The sequence below is a fragment of the Poeciliopsis prolifica genome, unplaced genomic scaffold (genome assembly GCF_027474105.1).
Source record: "Poeciliopsis prolifica strain line A6 unplaced genomic scaffold, Auburn_PproV2 SCAFFOLD027, whole genome shotgun sequence".
Taxonomy (NCBI): Eukaryota; Metazoa; Chordata; class Actinopteri; order Cyprinodontiformes; family Poeciliidae; genus Poeciliopsis; species Poeciliopsis prolifica.
This window is the reverse complement of record NW_026562402.1, coordinates 3,557,097-3,572,640: the sequence shown is the minus strand read 5'-3', so window position 1 is coordinate 3,572,640 and position 15,544 is coordinate 3,557,097. Positions and strand designations below refer to the sequence as shown.

Below are 15,544 nucleotides of genomic sequence, written 5' to 3'. Positions count from 1 at the left end.
GATGCCAGACTCTGAACACAAATGAACACTTTCACATGGAAAGAAGCAGTGAGGTGATTTATCACTGTAAACCAAGACGGCTGGCCGGAGAACCACCCCATCTGGATGCACAGCCAGATTATGATTTGCAACATTTAAATGAGGGGTTCATGTACAGCGTCAACAAAAACATTTCCACTCCTGAACTTGTCCACATTTTGGTGGATTCCAACCACAAATTGCAACGTTTTCATGTGACTGGCCAATATAAAGTGTAGCATAAATGTGAAGGGGAAGAAAAATTATACAATGGTTTTGCTCTTTTTTTTTTCAATCTCTTCAAAAATACGTTGCACATTTCTATTCAGCCTCCTTTCTTCTGATGACCATGATTAAAACCTAAGGGCAACATATTGCCAAAGATTAACTTCAGGAGAAATCCAGAAGCTCTGAACAAACACTGATGTGTTTGTGAACAGCATGAACACCAGCGAGCGCAGCAGGCACTTCAGGAAGGGTCTTTGAGAAGAAGTTGCTTCTATTTACATCATTCCTACCAGGTAGAGAAAGTCTATCAGAATCTGTCCTGCAAAGTCAAAAAAGGAGCCAGCTTTCATATTCATATTCAACTTGTCGTCTCTTTATTGTCATTGTACATTTTGTATATAGACAATCTGTAAAAGAAACAAACAGAAAGTAAAAAACAACAAAAAAAAAACGTTGCTCTAAAAGTTATCAAGAGCATCATGCTTTTGGCTAAAACAATGACAGGAATCATTACAGAGTGCCACAAACAGCCAAACGTAACAAATACAAAGCTCTTATTTACACTGTGAACCCTGATCCGTGCATTTGTTCACACACACAGAACCCAGGCCTCTTGAGTCTGTTGAAAAAAACAAAAATCTCTCCTGGCATGTGAACCTCAGCAGCAGGAGACGAGTGGCTCCACCTTAAAATCAGGCAGAAGTAAAGAGGATTCGGAAAGTTTGATAAGGTTTCACAAGCAAATGGAAATAAATCTGTAAGAATTCACCAAGCCAGACTTCAGCTGATCTCAGCTCATCTCGCCTCTCCTCTGGGAGCTCCTTCGTAGCAGTTTGGGATTATAGTAAGAACCAGGAAATGACTCATTTCCACTTTCTTGGTTTAATTGAGTGAAGATTTAAGTACCAGTACACTGAAAAGGGCGTGAAGAAGAAAACTCTCCCAGAAATATGTCATTTAATTCAAATTCCAAAATAAATGAAATACATGTCACTTCCATTTCACTTTGAAAAAATTTCCTCTTGTGCAACATTCAGTCCGTTAGCTGGATTCTGTGCCGATGAGCCCGGAATAAAGATTTTGTGGGATTTCAGGAAATCTGAAAACATATCCAGTTATTCATAGAAGCTGCTGGAGCCGTTCACTCACCACAGGCACAAAGAAATTCATAGCTTTAGTGCTAATTATAAATTAATCTGTATTATTCACACCAATAACATGTCAGATGTGAAGGAAGGGAATAGATTTTAAACTCTAAATGAATCACTCAACTTTCTCCTGTAGCCACTGAGCAAAACTGTACACATCTCAATGTTTTTGCTACGACGGATCATCTTTGGGAAGCCCTTAATGTCACCATTTTTAAAGTTAGTTTTTCAGCTAAAGTGTCAGGGGAGAAAGTAAGTTGATGTGTAAAATGCACAGACCTGTAACACCAGCTGACTGTGTGTTTTAAGAACATTGGACAGCTGAAACTCTGTTGAAAGCCATTTTCACACACTTCGCTGCAGCTTTATGGAGAAGTCGTGGAGGGATGTAAAGCGTGTAAAAAATTTTTTTAAAAATGCTCCAAGCGGAAAGATTTTCCATCAGGGAGGATTGTGGAGTGAGAGATCCGGATAACACAAGCTGGGTTTCAGAACACTTTATCAGACAAGATTCCAGAACCAAAGATCTCCTGAAAATGTTCAGCACTGATGTGTGAAAACATTTACAGCTGCGGCTAATGATGCAGATCTGATCTGATCAAACTTTAGATGTAAACTAATGTGATTATTTTTCTCCTTCTAAACAAATATGGCCCTTGGATATTAGCTTTAAACACTCTTTCCATTACTGCATAGTTCTCTGGGACTGCTAAGGCTGCACTGTTGAAGATGCATCAGTACGTTCTGCGTTCAAGCGGTCTCCTCCTTCGTGCCGTTCGTCCCGCCTGTGTCGCGTTGCCACCGCCGTTTGCTCCAAATATTTACGTCCAATCAGAAGAGGTTCTGAAACGTTTAGAATAAACGAACTGGTACGCCGAGACGGACTGTGGGTAACTTGGTTCCAACGGGGACACGGCAAACTCATTAAAAAAAAAAGTCGTGGGATATTTTCTTGTATTACAATATAAAAGAGACCAGCATAATTCCCCATCAAGTCAAACACCAAAACCCAGATCCAGAAAGTCTCTGAACCGAAACTTAAAGTCTCCCCGTGACAGCAGAATCAGTCAAGAGTCAGACGTGATCGGTGTGAAGAAAACACAAGAAAATGGCATCCAAGGAGACAATTAAAAGAGAAGAAAAAAAGAAAAGAAAACAACAACAAAAAAATATAATAATGGCCAAAATGAAAACTTTACGTTGGAAACATTGGAAAAAAAATTGTGCAGAAATTTATCTGACAAGCTTTGGCCCGCTGTGTGTGTGTGCAGGGCGAGGTGACAGGAGACAGCAACATTCCCAGTAGAGGACGCCGCCGTCCAGGTCTCTGTCCCGACACGGAGGACAGGAGGGAGGGACGGGGAAAACAGCAAGCTGCACACAGCTGTTTGGCTGTTATTCCACCATGTGGCCAGCAGATGGGGTTGCTGCATCATATTTATAAACCCCTGTTCCTTCTGCACACAAGTCAGAGCTTGTTGAACAAAAAAAAAAATTTAAAAACAAACGTATTAAAAAAAATTCTGAAAAATAAACCAAGAACTAGGAGGACAGCAGCAGCTCCGGGGAATCAGTCGATCTTGACCGCGGCGTAGATTTTCCTGATGAACATGTAGGCTGCGTAGAAACCGATTGTCCCCGTTAGCAGCCAGAAGGACAACACCATGAGGGTGGTGTAACCAAAGTACAGCAGGGAGGGGATGAACTCCACAATGTCCAGCTGGAGACAAATCACACACACAGAAAGTGATTTTGAGTTTTTAAATGAGAAACACCTGAAACAGACAGAGGTCATGTTTGGAGAGGAGGAAGCCTGATAACGTTACACACCGTTTCCCAACCAATTAGCAGCAGGGAAGGCGCTTTGACTGGAAACAATGACAGACTTACCAGTGGTCGACATGTCATAAATATAAATATTTTCAGCTTGACTAAGTTTGACATTTCTAAAATGGAGGTCAGTTTGACTGATAGCTTCCCAACTTCTTCCCTGACACAAACCCATGAACATTTAATGTCGTCCTGCAGCAAGGCTTCACCAACTCAAACTTCAGACATTTTAAGACCGTTATGATTGAAATTCAAGACTTTCATTATAACAGAAACGTACAAAGGAAAATTGCATATTTTACATGGTAGAAGGAGTTTTTTTGTTTGTTTGTTTTTGAAGCCCATGATGCACTTTTGTTGGCAACAGAAATGAGCCGGTGGTGAACATGAATGTTGTCCTGTCAACTGGTGATAATTTCACTTACCAATGATAGACACAAAATGCTGCCACAGGTATGTTAGCAGCTAGTTAGCGGTAGCATCAGACACCTTAACTCACAGAATGTAATGAAGATGTCTAAAACAAATAGACCCGTCATCTATGATTAACATATTTAAGGCGGACTTCTTTATTTAATTGGAATTGAAAACATTTTAATATGAGCGATAACATTTCATTTCCCTCAGCAATCAGAAAAGTATTTTTGAGTTGAATTATTTCTTATGTCCATGTAAAGCTTTTTTAGAGACTTTTAATCAGACAGCAGTTTATTGTGATGAAGAATGATTCAGTGAAGCTCTGATCAGAGTTGAGTTCTCCTGGTTTTTACCTTATTGACAAAGTAGAAGACGGCGTAAATCAGGACGTAGAAAGCAGAGCCTCCTGACACCAGGAACGTTCTCCACCACCACCGGTAGTCCTGACGGTGAGGAACACAGACACGGCACATCATCGTTCTCCATGCCACGTAACCATAGCAACCCTCCTGCGTCTCGCCGGCCTTACCTCTGCACACAGCTGGAAATAGACCATCACAATGCTGATCTGAGAGCAGGACACCACCAGGATGATGAAAACCAGGAACAGAAAGCCAAAGAGGTAGTAAAACTGGTTCTCCCAGATGGCCTGCGGGTGGCGATACAAACACATTGATGAGGATGTTGCAGAGCCTGGGATCTAACCTTCATTTTCATTTCCTTTGAACTGAAAAGATGAGATGACTTACACTGAATATGAAGAAAAGTTCTATGAACATGGCGCCAAACGGTAAGATCCCAGCCATGAGGATTCTGGGAAGTAGAGAAAGAGAAGAAAACTTTTAGTTCATGCGCTATCAATCTATAAATAGAACGGACGAGGACCTGGAGCACACTCACCCCACAAACTTGTTCATGTACCAGCGCTGCTCCGGGACCTGGCGGGGAATCTGGTTGGTGCGCACCGGGTTATCATAAGGCTGCTTACGGAAACCAAAGTAGTAACCCAGGTAGACCAAAGGCATGGAGATGCCGAACCACATGCACAGCAGGGCCAGCATGGTGGTGAAGGGAACCTGCAACCCAGAGCAGGACAGGATTTCTCAAGCATGCGTGAAAGAATCAAAGCAAAACTCCAGGAATGTTTTTGATGAAGGAAAAACATTATAATATGATGTCCAGCTCCAAAAAGTTGATTTTACATAACACTGCTCCTGTAATGGCAGACTGGCTGACAACACTTGCTTACATAAATAATGAACAGACAGGGACTGCTAACTATTAGCCACCAACAATGTGAAGTTGGCATCTGCTTCAAAGCCTCCTCCCTGCATTAAATTAAAAGTCTATTTTACTGATTCTAAAAATAATCTGGAGTTAATTTTATCATCTCCAGATGTGCCTGCCTTTAGACTGATCAATTTGAATCACAGTATCGGGTTGTGACATCACCAGGAAGTATTTTTTTATTTTTTTTCTGCCTATGGCCACATTAGATAACAACAAGTAAGAACTGAAATATTTTACACAGACTATAATTTTTGATCCAGAAAAGCTTCAGAGGTTTAGTAGCATTTACTCCCAGTATAAAACCTTTCTGGTTGGGTTTCAAAGGACTGAACTCACTGCTCCCGAGGAGTGCTCCCCCCAAATGAAACAGTTCAGAACGAAGCAGATTCCAAACACCGCTCCGGGATACAAAGTGCCCGTCTAGAAGAGAAACAAATGAAAAACAGACTTCAGCCCCAGTTGCTCCCCTAAACTCAGTCCAGCAAAACATAAAGTTGGTTTTATGCATGGAAATCAGAGAACAATTTTCATGTTGCAGTTGTATGTAAATAACAATAATACAAATGATGCATTAAACACAGTTGAAACCTTACAAATTGCTTAGTAGTCAGACTCAACTTTGAAACAGAGTTCTGCTCTACATGTTTTGAGACACATTATACTTACTGACGCTATAGTCAGTAAGTCGAGCATCACTGTTGTTTGTGTTAGAATGTTTTAGGATGTAGACTGTGTTGCTCTGTGCCTGACTTTGACCAGAGAAGAAAACCGCAGCTTTATTGTCCCATACGATCAGTTTCTAGTGAACTACACTTCAACCAGAAAGACTGGATGAAGTGAATGCAATCCTGTCATAAGAATATATATATATATATATTTTTTTTTAAAAAACATTAAAGATTGACTTACACAAAATGCTCCTTTCCTCCACCGATGGCCCTTCAGTGTGCGGTACAGTCTGCCAGCAAAATAACCCCCAAACACACTGAAGGAAAAACATCCACAGGTTAGAGGTATTCTGATTGGGAGAACATCACCTTATTCTGTTTCTGTGAGGATTTAGAGCAGCTGTTGAGGCCTTTACCCCATAAACATGAAGAGGAAACATGAAGTAGTCATCAAGGCTCCTCTGCTGGATGGAGACAACATGCCTAGCATGGCAACAACTGCAACACAAAAACAGACGAGTTATTAGCTGAGGAAAGATTCAACTGTGGATCTGAGCTGAAGCAACACGATAAGCACAGTGAGAACAGGCAGGCTAAATGAAAACAACAATCTGTAGTAGTTTGTGTTTTATTGTTTAGTTATTCATTCATACAAACATAATTTTTATTAGGCTTCATATTAGGCATATAAACATGCCTAATAATTTTTATTGTACAAGGACTAAGAATTTCAAAAATGTCAAAGTTTTGTAGAGCAAAGAGGATGGAAGCCAAACTCACAGATGACAATGAGGATCATGCAGAAAAGCTGGATCCCTGAGCCCAGCAGGGAGCTGAGGATCATGGGATACTGCGGCGGTCTGAAGACATCGCCATGGACGTTCTTCCATCCTGACTCCTCCATCGTGTCTTCCTGGTTAGAAATGAGAATCTCTGCTTAGAAAAAACTGAACTGAGCCTCTGAACAAAAACCAGATTTCAACAGGCAAGAAAATCTCAAAGATGAAAACGATTTCTTGGAGCAAACACTCTGATCCGTTTTGTATTTTCTTACAATGTCGTCCTCTCTGTTGTAGTTGGCAATGTCCTTCCGCAAGGTTCTAATGATGATCATACTCAAAATCCCTAGAAGACAAAGGCAGAGAAGCAGAAAGGGTTCATGCAATGCCAGAAAGACAAACTCTTGCTGTGACATTTAGAACGACACAACAGTAGCTGAGTTTCCATGAACCATATAACTGTGCAGTTTGACATTTTGAAAAAAAATTTGTTTAATCGAAAGCTAAAAAAACAACAAACAAAACTCTTGTATTTCAACAAAAAATTGCAGTGCTAGGATGATGCGGTTTTTGTTTTTCTTTTGAAACCTCATACTGTGTCAAATCTGACACTGTGAGATATGATGTTATTATCCTCATCTTACAAAAGCTGCAGCCTCAGGCATCCTCTATCCATGTCCTATGTTGTCTGTTTTCTTTGCTATATGATGACGATAAAAGTTGATTCTGATTTGGTTTATTTCACTAAACTGTAATGGCAATATTTTTTTGCATCAACAACCATATGTTACCACTGGTGCAAACCAGGAAGATGATGACAGGAAGTAGCAGAAGTACGATGGTCCTATGTGTTTTTTATGACTTATGTGCAAAAGAGAAAAGACGATATAAGTTTAATAAAAAAAAGCAACTTTTTGTCACTTCTCCACTAATCAACTCCCATAATTAGAGTCTCTTCATGCTAGTTGGACATTTTGAAATGTCAAGTTACAAGCATCAGTAGACTTTACTGGAATTTCATGAGACAGATCAACAGTATAGTATTTTTTGTGAAGAGGAAATAAAATGATAGATAATTTAAAACATTTTCAAAGACAAAAATCTGAGCATAAACCACTTTATATAGAGTTTATCTGCTTGTCATTTACTCTTATCTGTTGTCCCATTTCTGGCCTCAGAGGTTTGCTGGAGTAGTGAACAAAGAAGATCATGAAGTCTTACAGCCGTACCAGAGAGGAAGAAGACGACCACCACAGAGTTGACGATGGAGAACCAGTGAATCTGGACGTCGCTCATGGTCAGGTATGTGTCCCAGCGAGAGGCCCACTTCACCTCACTCTCCTGTGCAAATGAGACAAGAAGTTCTGTGACTCAACTTGAGAAAGAATTTGAGTAGGTTTATCTAACTTTTTTTAGATAAACCTAATCTATTTTTATACAGAAACCAGGTTTGATATCAGTTTGATAGCTGGTTTGGTATAAAATGTATCCAACAACAGCATGTCAAACAGTGAACTCAAGCTTTGAAATCAGGAAAACACACTAAAATCTAATGGCACCAGGATGGTAAATGCTCCTAAACGCATTTTCAAGACTGACAGTAAGGACTTATAGATGGCCTAAATGTCTGAGAAGAGATCTCCGATTACTGCTAAAAGATAAACAGGTTTGTCTTTTAAACGAGATAAATTTGTTTCATCACCACATCCATCAGAATCAGCAGGAAAAAAAAATCTGATCAAACAATAGCTAATAGATTTAGGGGAGCTGAGTTTTGCTAGTTGAAAAAGCATGGATGGTCATTTTAATTTTACGCCAACTACAACATTTAAGTACGGTGGTTTTATCTTAAACAGATTAGTTAAATCCTTATGGTCACTGTTTTTGACCAGCATATTTTCTAAATTCAATTTAAAAACATCAGAAGTGTTGTTTTATTTATTCTTTGCGTCAGCCCAGCTGATGTATTTATATCCAGAGCTTCAGATGGTTTACATCCATGTCTGAATTTTGATTAGAAAGGGTTTCATTTTGCTGACCTTCCAGGTGACAGAATATGTGAAAAGAATCTCGTTTTCTTTGGTTGGGTCAACCTCTTGGGGGGCAGAACCACTGGCTTCAGGCAGTGTGCAGGTTTTATCTGTTTCAACGGCCTTTAGATCTACATATTAAAAACAGAAAAATTAATTTTTCGGTTAGAAATGACTTTCTAACCAACACATTCGCTTCATCTGACCAAAATAGTTAGCGTTAACCTCAGGTTTGACACAATCACCAAAGCCAAAGGATTTGGAAAGCTCGTGTTGATACCAACCTTCCACTTTAACACTTTGAGGTACAACCTCAAAACGCACCACTCTGTAGTTGTGAGTCTCTCCCTCTTCTACTTTCTCTCTGTGGAAGTACAGGATGAAGGACAGGTGGTTGTGCAGATAAAACTGGAACAAGAAAAAAAAACACAGGATTTAATTAGTGCTTTCCCAAACTTTTGTTTCATATTGCTCAGAACTAGAAATCCAATTGATTGAACTGATGAAGGCTTGCTTGGAATGACGGGAAGACTCTCCATTATTCTAAGATATGTGCTCCATGCTAGTTTACGACATCTACTTAGAGCCATGCTATCAATTGCTGCACAGCCTAGTTGATTCGCTCCAAACCAGTAGAGGGAAACATCTTTAATTTGTGTTTTGTTTTCTGTTTTGAGTTTGCAGTTTTCTGACCGGTCACCAATTAAAAAGCTTAACCTGCCGATTCCGATTTTGGCTGATACCATTTTTTTTGTCTGAAATGTTGCTCAATACATCAAGAAAGTTGTTGAGTTGGCAACAGTGAGGTCACTATTGTTAATTATAAAAGTGCAATGATAATTTGGTGGGCTGGTCTGTCAGTCAAAAATTTCTTGTAGGAAAACAGAAGAGGACAGAGCTTGATTTTTTTTTACCTTTGCTAAGTTAGATAAGATCGGCTTCATATGTAAAAATCAGCCGATCACTGATCCTCCCCAAATTAAGGAAATTGGGTCCAATAAATCAGCAGGCCAATAAATCAGCGCACCCCTATTATTTACTGATGGGCTTTATCAGCTCATAAAATCTATATAGAATATTTAACTCACTGTTTTTAAACAATTTAAATTGTCTTATCTGACATTCAAAAGTTAATGTAAAGCCTTTATCAGAAAACAGAAATAAAAAGATGTTTAACGATATCTACTATATTCATATTTACTTGTATGGTTAACGATAAACATGAGGGTTGGGTCATTTAGTGAGCGTTGAGGCAAAAGCTGCTTCTGAAGAGGCGAGTGTGAAATCTACCTTGTTGTTGTCAACGAAGCCAAGTCTGTAGCCATGTTCAAACTGAACGTCTTTATCTGCAACCTTCTTCTGCTCTTCATCTCCTCCCGTTTCTCTGTTGGGGTAAAACTCCAACCTGGTGGCAACTGGAAGGTTGTCTGCAATCCTGAAATAACACACACTCTTCATTTGGTTTTCAATTCCCAAGCCTTCAATTCCCACAGTTAGATTATAAATGCAAGAAAGCAAAAACTAAAATAAACACAAGTTTAATGTGAGAAATTGAAAACTGGTTCCTAAGACATGTTGGATTATAATAAGAGCAATTATTTGGGACTGGCTTGTTGGATTTCTGCTCGACAGAGGGTAAATGGGATGAACTCACAGGTGAACGTAGTACTCCTCCTGGATTCGTTCAGCCACCAGTTTGCTCTCCTCCACATTGAGCTTTTTCTTTTTGCACATCAGCTCGCATTTCTTATCCTCGTTCATTTTTACATTGTAGAGCGTATTCACAATGCGATCTCCACGCAAAACCTCACCTATGGAAATAACAGCAGGATAAAAGATATTAGAAACAAAAGCACAAGAATTCCTAAAGTTAGATATTGAAATATCTGAAAATGTCCACACAAAAAAAAACTCCAAGTGAATTAAACATAAAAAATAGAAAATTAGTTTAAATATTTTTTCATTTTAAACATGAACATATTAGACGCTAAAAAAAAAGCAAATTTATAAAAATAAATGCCAAAATCGGCAGCCCACCTACCCAAGTTTTCTGCCTTGTATAAGACAGAGCCAGGCTTACAGAAAGGCAGGGAATAGTATTCATATGGAAGCTGTGTACGGGAGCTGGTCAGCTTCACCGCCTGAAAAGACAATCGCATTCAGTCAACACTGGCTCATGCAAACACTCACTCACACCAGCAATGTGGTCTACAGCCAACAGGAAACATTTGAAAGCATCAAGTACCTCTACATCCTAAATAAAGATAACTGAAGATATGATTCCTGAATTTATAAAAGGATGTTGCTGTTCTTAGAGCAGAAGTCTCAAATTTTTTAACAATTTATGATCCATTGGGAGGAAAATCCCAGCAGAAAAAGCCAGTTTAAATAGCTGGCAGCTTGTTTCATCTGAACTTCTGACAGTTTTCAGCACTAAGATGTTATCTCATATCTTCTGACAATTCAGGTTTACAAGATTTGTAAATATTTTCTGCTGTGAAATGGGCCAAGTGAAAAAACCCAATTACAATTCTTAAAAACAAAGAGAGACACAGAAGGCTCATAAAAACTGTTAACTGGGGAGTTTCATGTAAGATGACAAATCTTTTCTAGGATGCTGAATGATAAATATTATTTATCATTCATGTTTTGAGACCATTTTCTAATATAATGGTAATGGCATAATAGCACAGAAATATATTCAGAAAAATCAATACACTTTAAATTCCAATAAACATTTAACACTGGAACTGGAAGACATTTTAAATATCCAAAAATAAATAAGCAAACAAAAAAAAACAAGAAATAAAATGAATTATGAAGTCTCTGTAAACAATATTGTCCTTCAAAAAGAGGAAAAATCACTGAAGACTTTGTCTTCCAGGTTTTGGTAGAAAGAGAGAAAAGAGGAGAATCGATGTATGCAGTAATTGATTTATTCCTTACTGTCACAGGCCTAGTCTTTACTAAGAATGTCAAAATAAAAAAAAGTCAACAATGTTCAGGTGTAAAATTGGAGAACTGGATCACTGTTGGTTGATAAAATAATAAGATACTAATAATTATACAACTCTAAAAAAATAAATAAAACAAGGGACAGAAGATCAATTTTAGTTTCTTGTGTGGCTTTCTGAAAGCTCACCAATCAGATTAAAACCTGGAGAACATTACACAACTTCAAACCACATCCTTCTTGTGAAATGTCAGATGAAATTCACAAATAATTTACTAGAGTTTCAGCCTTACCTTAATTTCTACTTGAGCGCCCTCATGGAAGTCCTGAGGCGCGACACCGGGGACATAGAAGGACCGGCCCACGGGAAGCAGTGCCACAAGCAGCAAGGCGCACCATGTCTCCTGGACAACACACAGCAGCAACCAGTCAACCCAACAAGCCCTGCATGATGCTCACAGCTAACAGTCATGATGTTCATGAAGGGGAAGTTTCTTCAGCATGGTACTGACCAGACCCTGAATGGACTGTATCTGTGAAAAGGAGTGCTGCATACAGTTTCCCTTCCTGAAAGATTATTTTTCACACTTCATTTTGATTTTAAATTGAAAGAAATAAGGCAGCAGATAGGAAACAATAGCTTAGAAGATTTCTACAGGTTAGGAGGTAAAGTTCACTTCTCAGCCTTTTCTGGTGACTCGTGTACACTCGCAGGTCACTGTTAATACAAAGTAAACAATGACTAAACAACGTGCTCATTTCATTTGAAAGGTTACATAAGTTTATGAAATGGCTGTTCACTGGACGACCTCAAAATAAGCCACAGGCCCGAATGGGGGGGAAAAAAATTCAGAAGGTAAAATTTACTAAAGAATGAAAATACTGCAAGTAGCTTCAGAGTCTATTATCCATGAGAAGAAGATCAAGTTACAAAAGGAAACTGCAAAATTGAGAATCTGTTTATTCAAATACTGTTTATTGAAGCCACCACTAACACCAACCCATTTCTAACAGGCACGGAGGCATGAAACAAATGCTCTGCTCAGGCTGCACTTCTCTTATTTCACAGTATGGCTGGGAGGTAGAATATCACTGCTTGTTTCCATCAGAAAGAGGAGAATGAACCACAAGAACAAACAAGAAGACAAGAAGATGGTAAAACCAGGCAATTCTGATTAGCTTAAGGTTCTCATGTTTCTTGTTTCCTAACCCATTTACTGACTGTTTGGTTCAATAAAGATTTAAATAAAGGCCTTCTGAATGTGGTAATACAGCCATATTTTGTAATAAATGACCAAGCAATAGAGTGGCTGGTAAGAATCAACAATAACAGCTGTTGGATTTTTAGCTTTACAAATATAAATGGTGCTGAGTAGAAAAAAGTTGAAAGACCTGTCCTCTGCTTCAGACTGAATAAAGATGCTCACCTCAGGGATCCAGAACCAAGCAAAACAGGAATAACACGTTTTCTCTGAGTTCCTCTCTACCTAAACGGTTTCAAAGCCAAAAATGCAGAAGCAAAGAGATTTAACTTTTACAGTAAAACTACCTTACTGACAGGAAATGATTTTCATTCATCTCCACATGTTAATGGACTACTCACTAGCTGGATTTCCATTAACCATGAAATTGTACAAATTGAAATTACGAAAATACATTTTCTTCATGGAAACAGGTCAATTTGGAGAAAAACTCAAGTTTTTCAATAAAGTTTTTGCGCTGGGATGAGGTGGTTTTTCAGCTGTATAAAAATGGATATGATTCACAAAACTGCGATGGAAACACTTTTTTAACATCATATGAGGCACAAGCACAACAGCTAGAGTTACGACTGGTGAAAACAACAAATTCATTAATTTCTTAGATTTTAACATCATAGATATTAATCACACTTTTTTTCAACATAAAAAGATTCTGGCTGTCATGAAGGATTTTGAACGCATCGCTGCATATTTATGTTACAGGAACAATCAGGAGAAGTACACAGTTGGTGACCTAAAAAAATTCTGGGCACCTTAAGCGTAATTCAGTTGTGAATGGTCTTTTCAAATATGATATAAAAGCTCTTTTAGAAGTCACCATGAACAGCATAACGGTCCACAGGTTAGTGACCCTCATCTTAAGCTTTGTAGTTGTACCGATGGAGGGAGCCCTGAGGACATTTCCTCACTTTGTTTGGACATTATTTGCAATTATTGCTTTCGTTGACATTGCATTCCCTTTTTATATTGCCTTCCATAAAATGTACACCTAGCCCAGGACTACCATCTTAGTCCATTTGACATTCTTTCAGCCACTGTCAGGTTGATGCAGATGATCATTCATCCTGATCCTGGTTCTGCTGGAGGTTTCCTCCAGTTATTATGGAGTGGTTGTTCTGCGCTGACGCCCTGTGCTAGCTCTGAATGCAGGATTGCATTGAAGCAAAGATTAGATAGGACGCAAACTGCTGCATTCCCTGTGATTCCTAGATCATATTATAACTGGACAGGACAAGATCAAATCTAACTGTGTTGGCTCTGTGTCTGAGTTGCCCAGTGACAGACCGGTGAGCAGGTCGAGATGGGTTCCAGTCAACAAACCCCAATGCAATCTGAAACCAGCGCGTATGGAAAACAGATGAATGGATACATTGACAAACTGCATGGCTAAATTTGAATCAAACTTGAAGAGTAAATGTTCAGCTATGAGTCTAATATGCTCTGGCCTGAAACTTAACTTAGTTGTGATTTAGCTCTAAATAAAGATAATGGAAGGAGAAAGAATTGAACTACAATTTTCAGAGTTAACCTCAAACTATTTACCAGTATTGATTCAAAATACTGTGACATAATGCAATTGAGACAAGAAAAGTGAAAAAAAAAACCCCAAACAAACAAAAAACATATGCTGGACTAAATGTTGGTTCAAGTAAATCAAATCAACATTTCCAGATAAGAAAATTAAAAAAAGAAAACATTAGTAGAAAAAGTCTGAATTCCACAACAAGGAATACTTCAAAGTTGCTAATAACCAAAACCCTAAAACCTGTAGAATAACAAGTGTGATGTATTAAGGATTTGTTACCTAAACTTAAAGTCTGCAACGTAATCAAGATCATTCAACACAAACAGGAAAAGAAGGGCGACACATTACAATCCGGATACGCATAGTGCCATGCCAACATCTAGAATATAAATGTTGGTTTATTACTGATGTAGTTTATATGTACCTGAGCCTAGTTTAACGTCACAAACTTTAATTAACAACTGAATTGTCAACAACAGTACAATATGTTGTATGAGCTACTTAGTGCCAACATGACAAAATAGTTAAATGGAAACAGTTTTATTCCAGTTTTTTGAGGGCATTTTGTTGAACTCCATTCTCTTCTGCCATGCTAACACCTTTCAGTCATAATAACTGACGCTTCCAGACGTAAGTGCTGCAGCTAGCTGGAAAAGTTTCGCTTCATCTCACATCTGCTGGGATGACAACCAAATACCGGCGAGCCCCAGGTCTCTTGGACGTGTATTCAAGCAATTTCATAATTCAAGAAAATCACTGTCACAGCCAGAGCTCCGGACATCCAAGCAAGCTTTAGCTAACAGGCTAACTAAGTTAGCAACATTTCAAACATTCACACAATAAACTCCTGTGAATAGTATCTTTACATTAAGATTCCATATATCTCTTCAGTAAATTTCCTCTGCCCCAATTACATCGCAATGCCTTATTTATTTAAGGAGTAGAGAGTAGCAAATATATAGATAGAGGAAAGAGTTCATTTTACCACTTACCATAGCCTCGGCCGCCATTTTGAATACGTGTCATTAGTGACGTTCCGGAAGTTGTCCACTGCTCATTCTTTCGGAAAGAGAAAAAAACTAATATCCAAAAAACATATATATATATATATATATATATATATATATATATATATATATATATATATATATATATATATATATATATATATATATAATATATATATATATATATATATATATATAAACTTATATATATAAACTTATATATATATATATAAACTTATATATATATTTTTTTTTATTTTTTTATTGTCTTTTGAAAGATTTCTGTATCATTTTCCATCAGAAACATATAATCAGAATTCTCACCAGCAAGTAGTGAAAACCTGTTCCATTGCACATGCATACATGTAGTAGCAAACTTATTCAGGGTA

General features: G+C 38.2%; 1 protein-coding gene across 1 annotated transcript; it reads right to left on the bottom strand.

Annotated features, from left to right (window-relative positions):
• Positions 1-597: 597 nt before the first annotated feature.
• tm9sf4 (transmembrane 9 superfamily protein member 4) lies at positions 598-15,162 on the bottom strand. Its single transcript, XM_055048433.1, has 18 exons — positions 15,141-15,162; positions 11,655-11,765; positions 10,450-10,549; positions 10,063-10,219; positions 9,699-9,843; positions 8,693-8,816; positions 8,418-8,539; positions 7,608-7,719; positions 6,654-6,724; positions 6,380-6,512; positions 6,016-6,097; positions 5,841-5,916; positions 5,268-5,351; positions 4,542-4,717; positions 4,391-4,454; positions 4,171-4,290; positions 3,995-4,084; positions 598-3,114 (listed from the first exon to the last, which is right to left on the bottom strand). The coding sequence occupies exons 1-18, from the start codon at positions 15,156-15,158 to the stop codon at positions 2,965-2,967; spliced, it is 1,935 nt and encodes a 644-aa protein (XP_054904408.1). The 5' UTR covers positions 15,159-15,162; the 3' UTR covers positions 598-2,964.
• Positions 15,163-15,544: the final 382 nt, after the last annotated feature.

Coding starts and splice junctions, on each gene's coding strand:
- tm9sf4 (XM_055048433.1), bottom strand. Junction 9,844..10,062: donor GAGGAGTACTACGTTCACCT/GTGAGTTCATCC, acceptor GTGTTATTTCAG/GATTGCAGACAACCTTCCAG. Junction 6,098..6,379: donor CATGATCCTCATTGTCATCT/GTGAGTTTGGCT, acceptor TTTGTGTTGCAG/TTGTTGCCATGCTAGGCATG.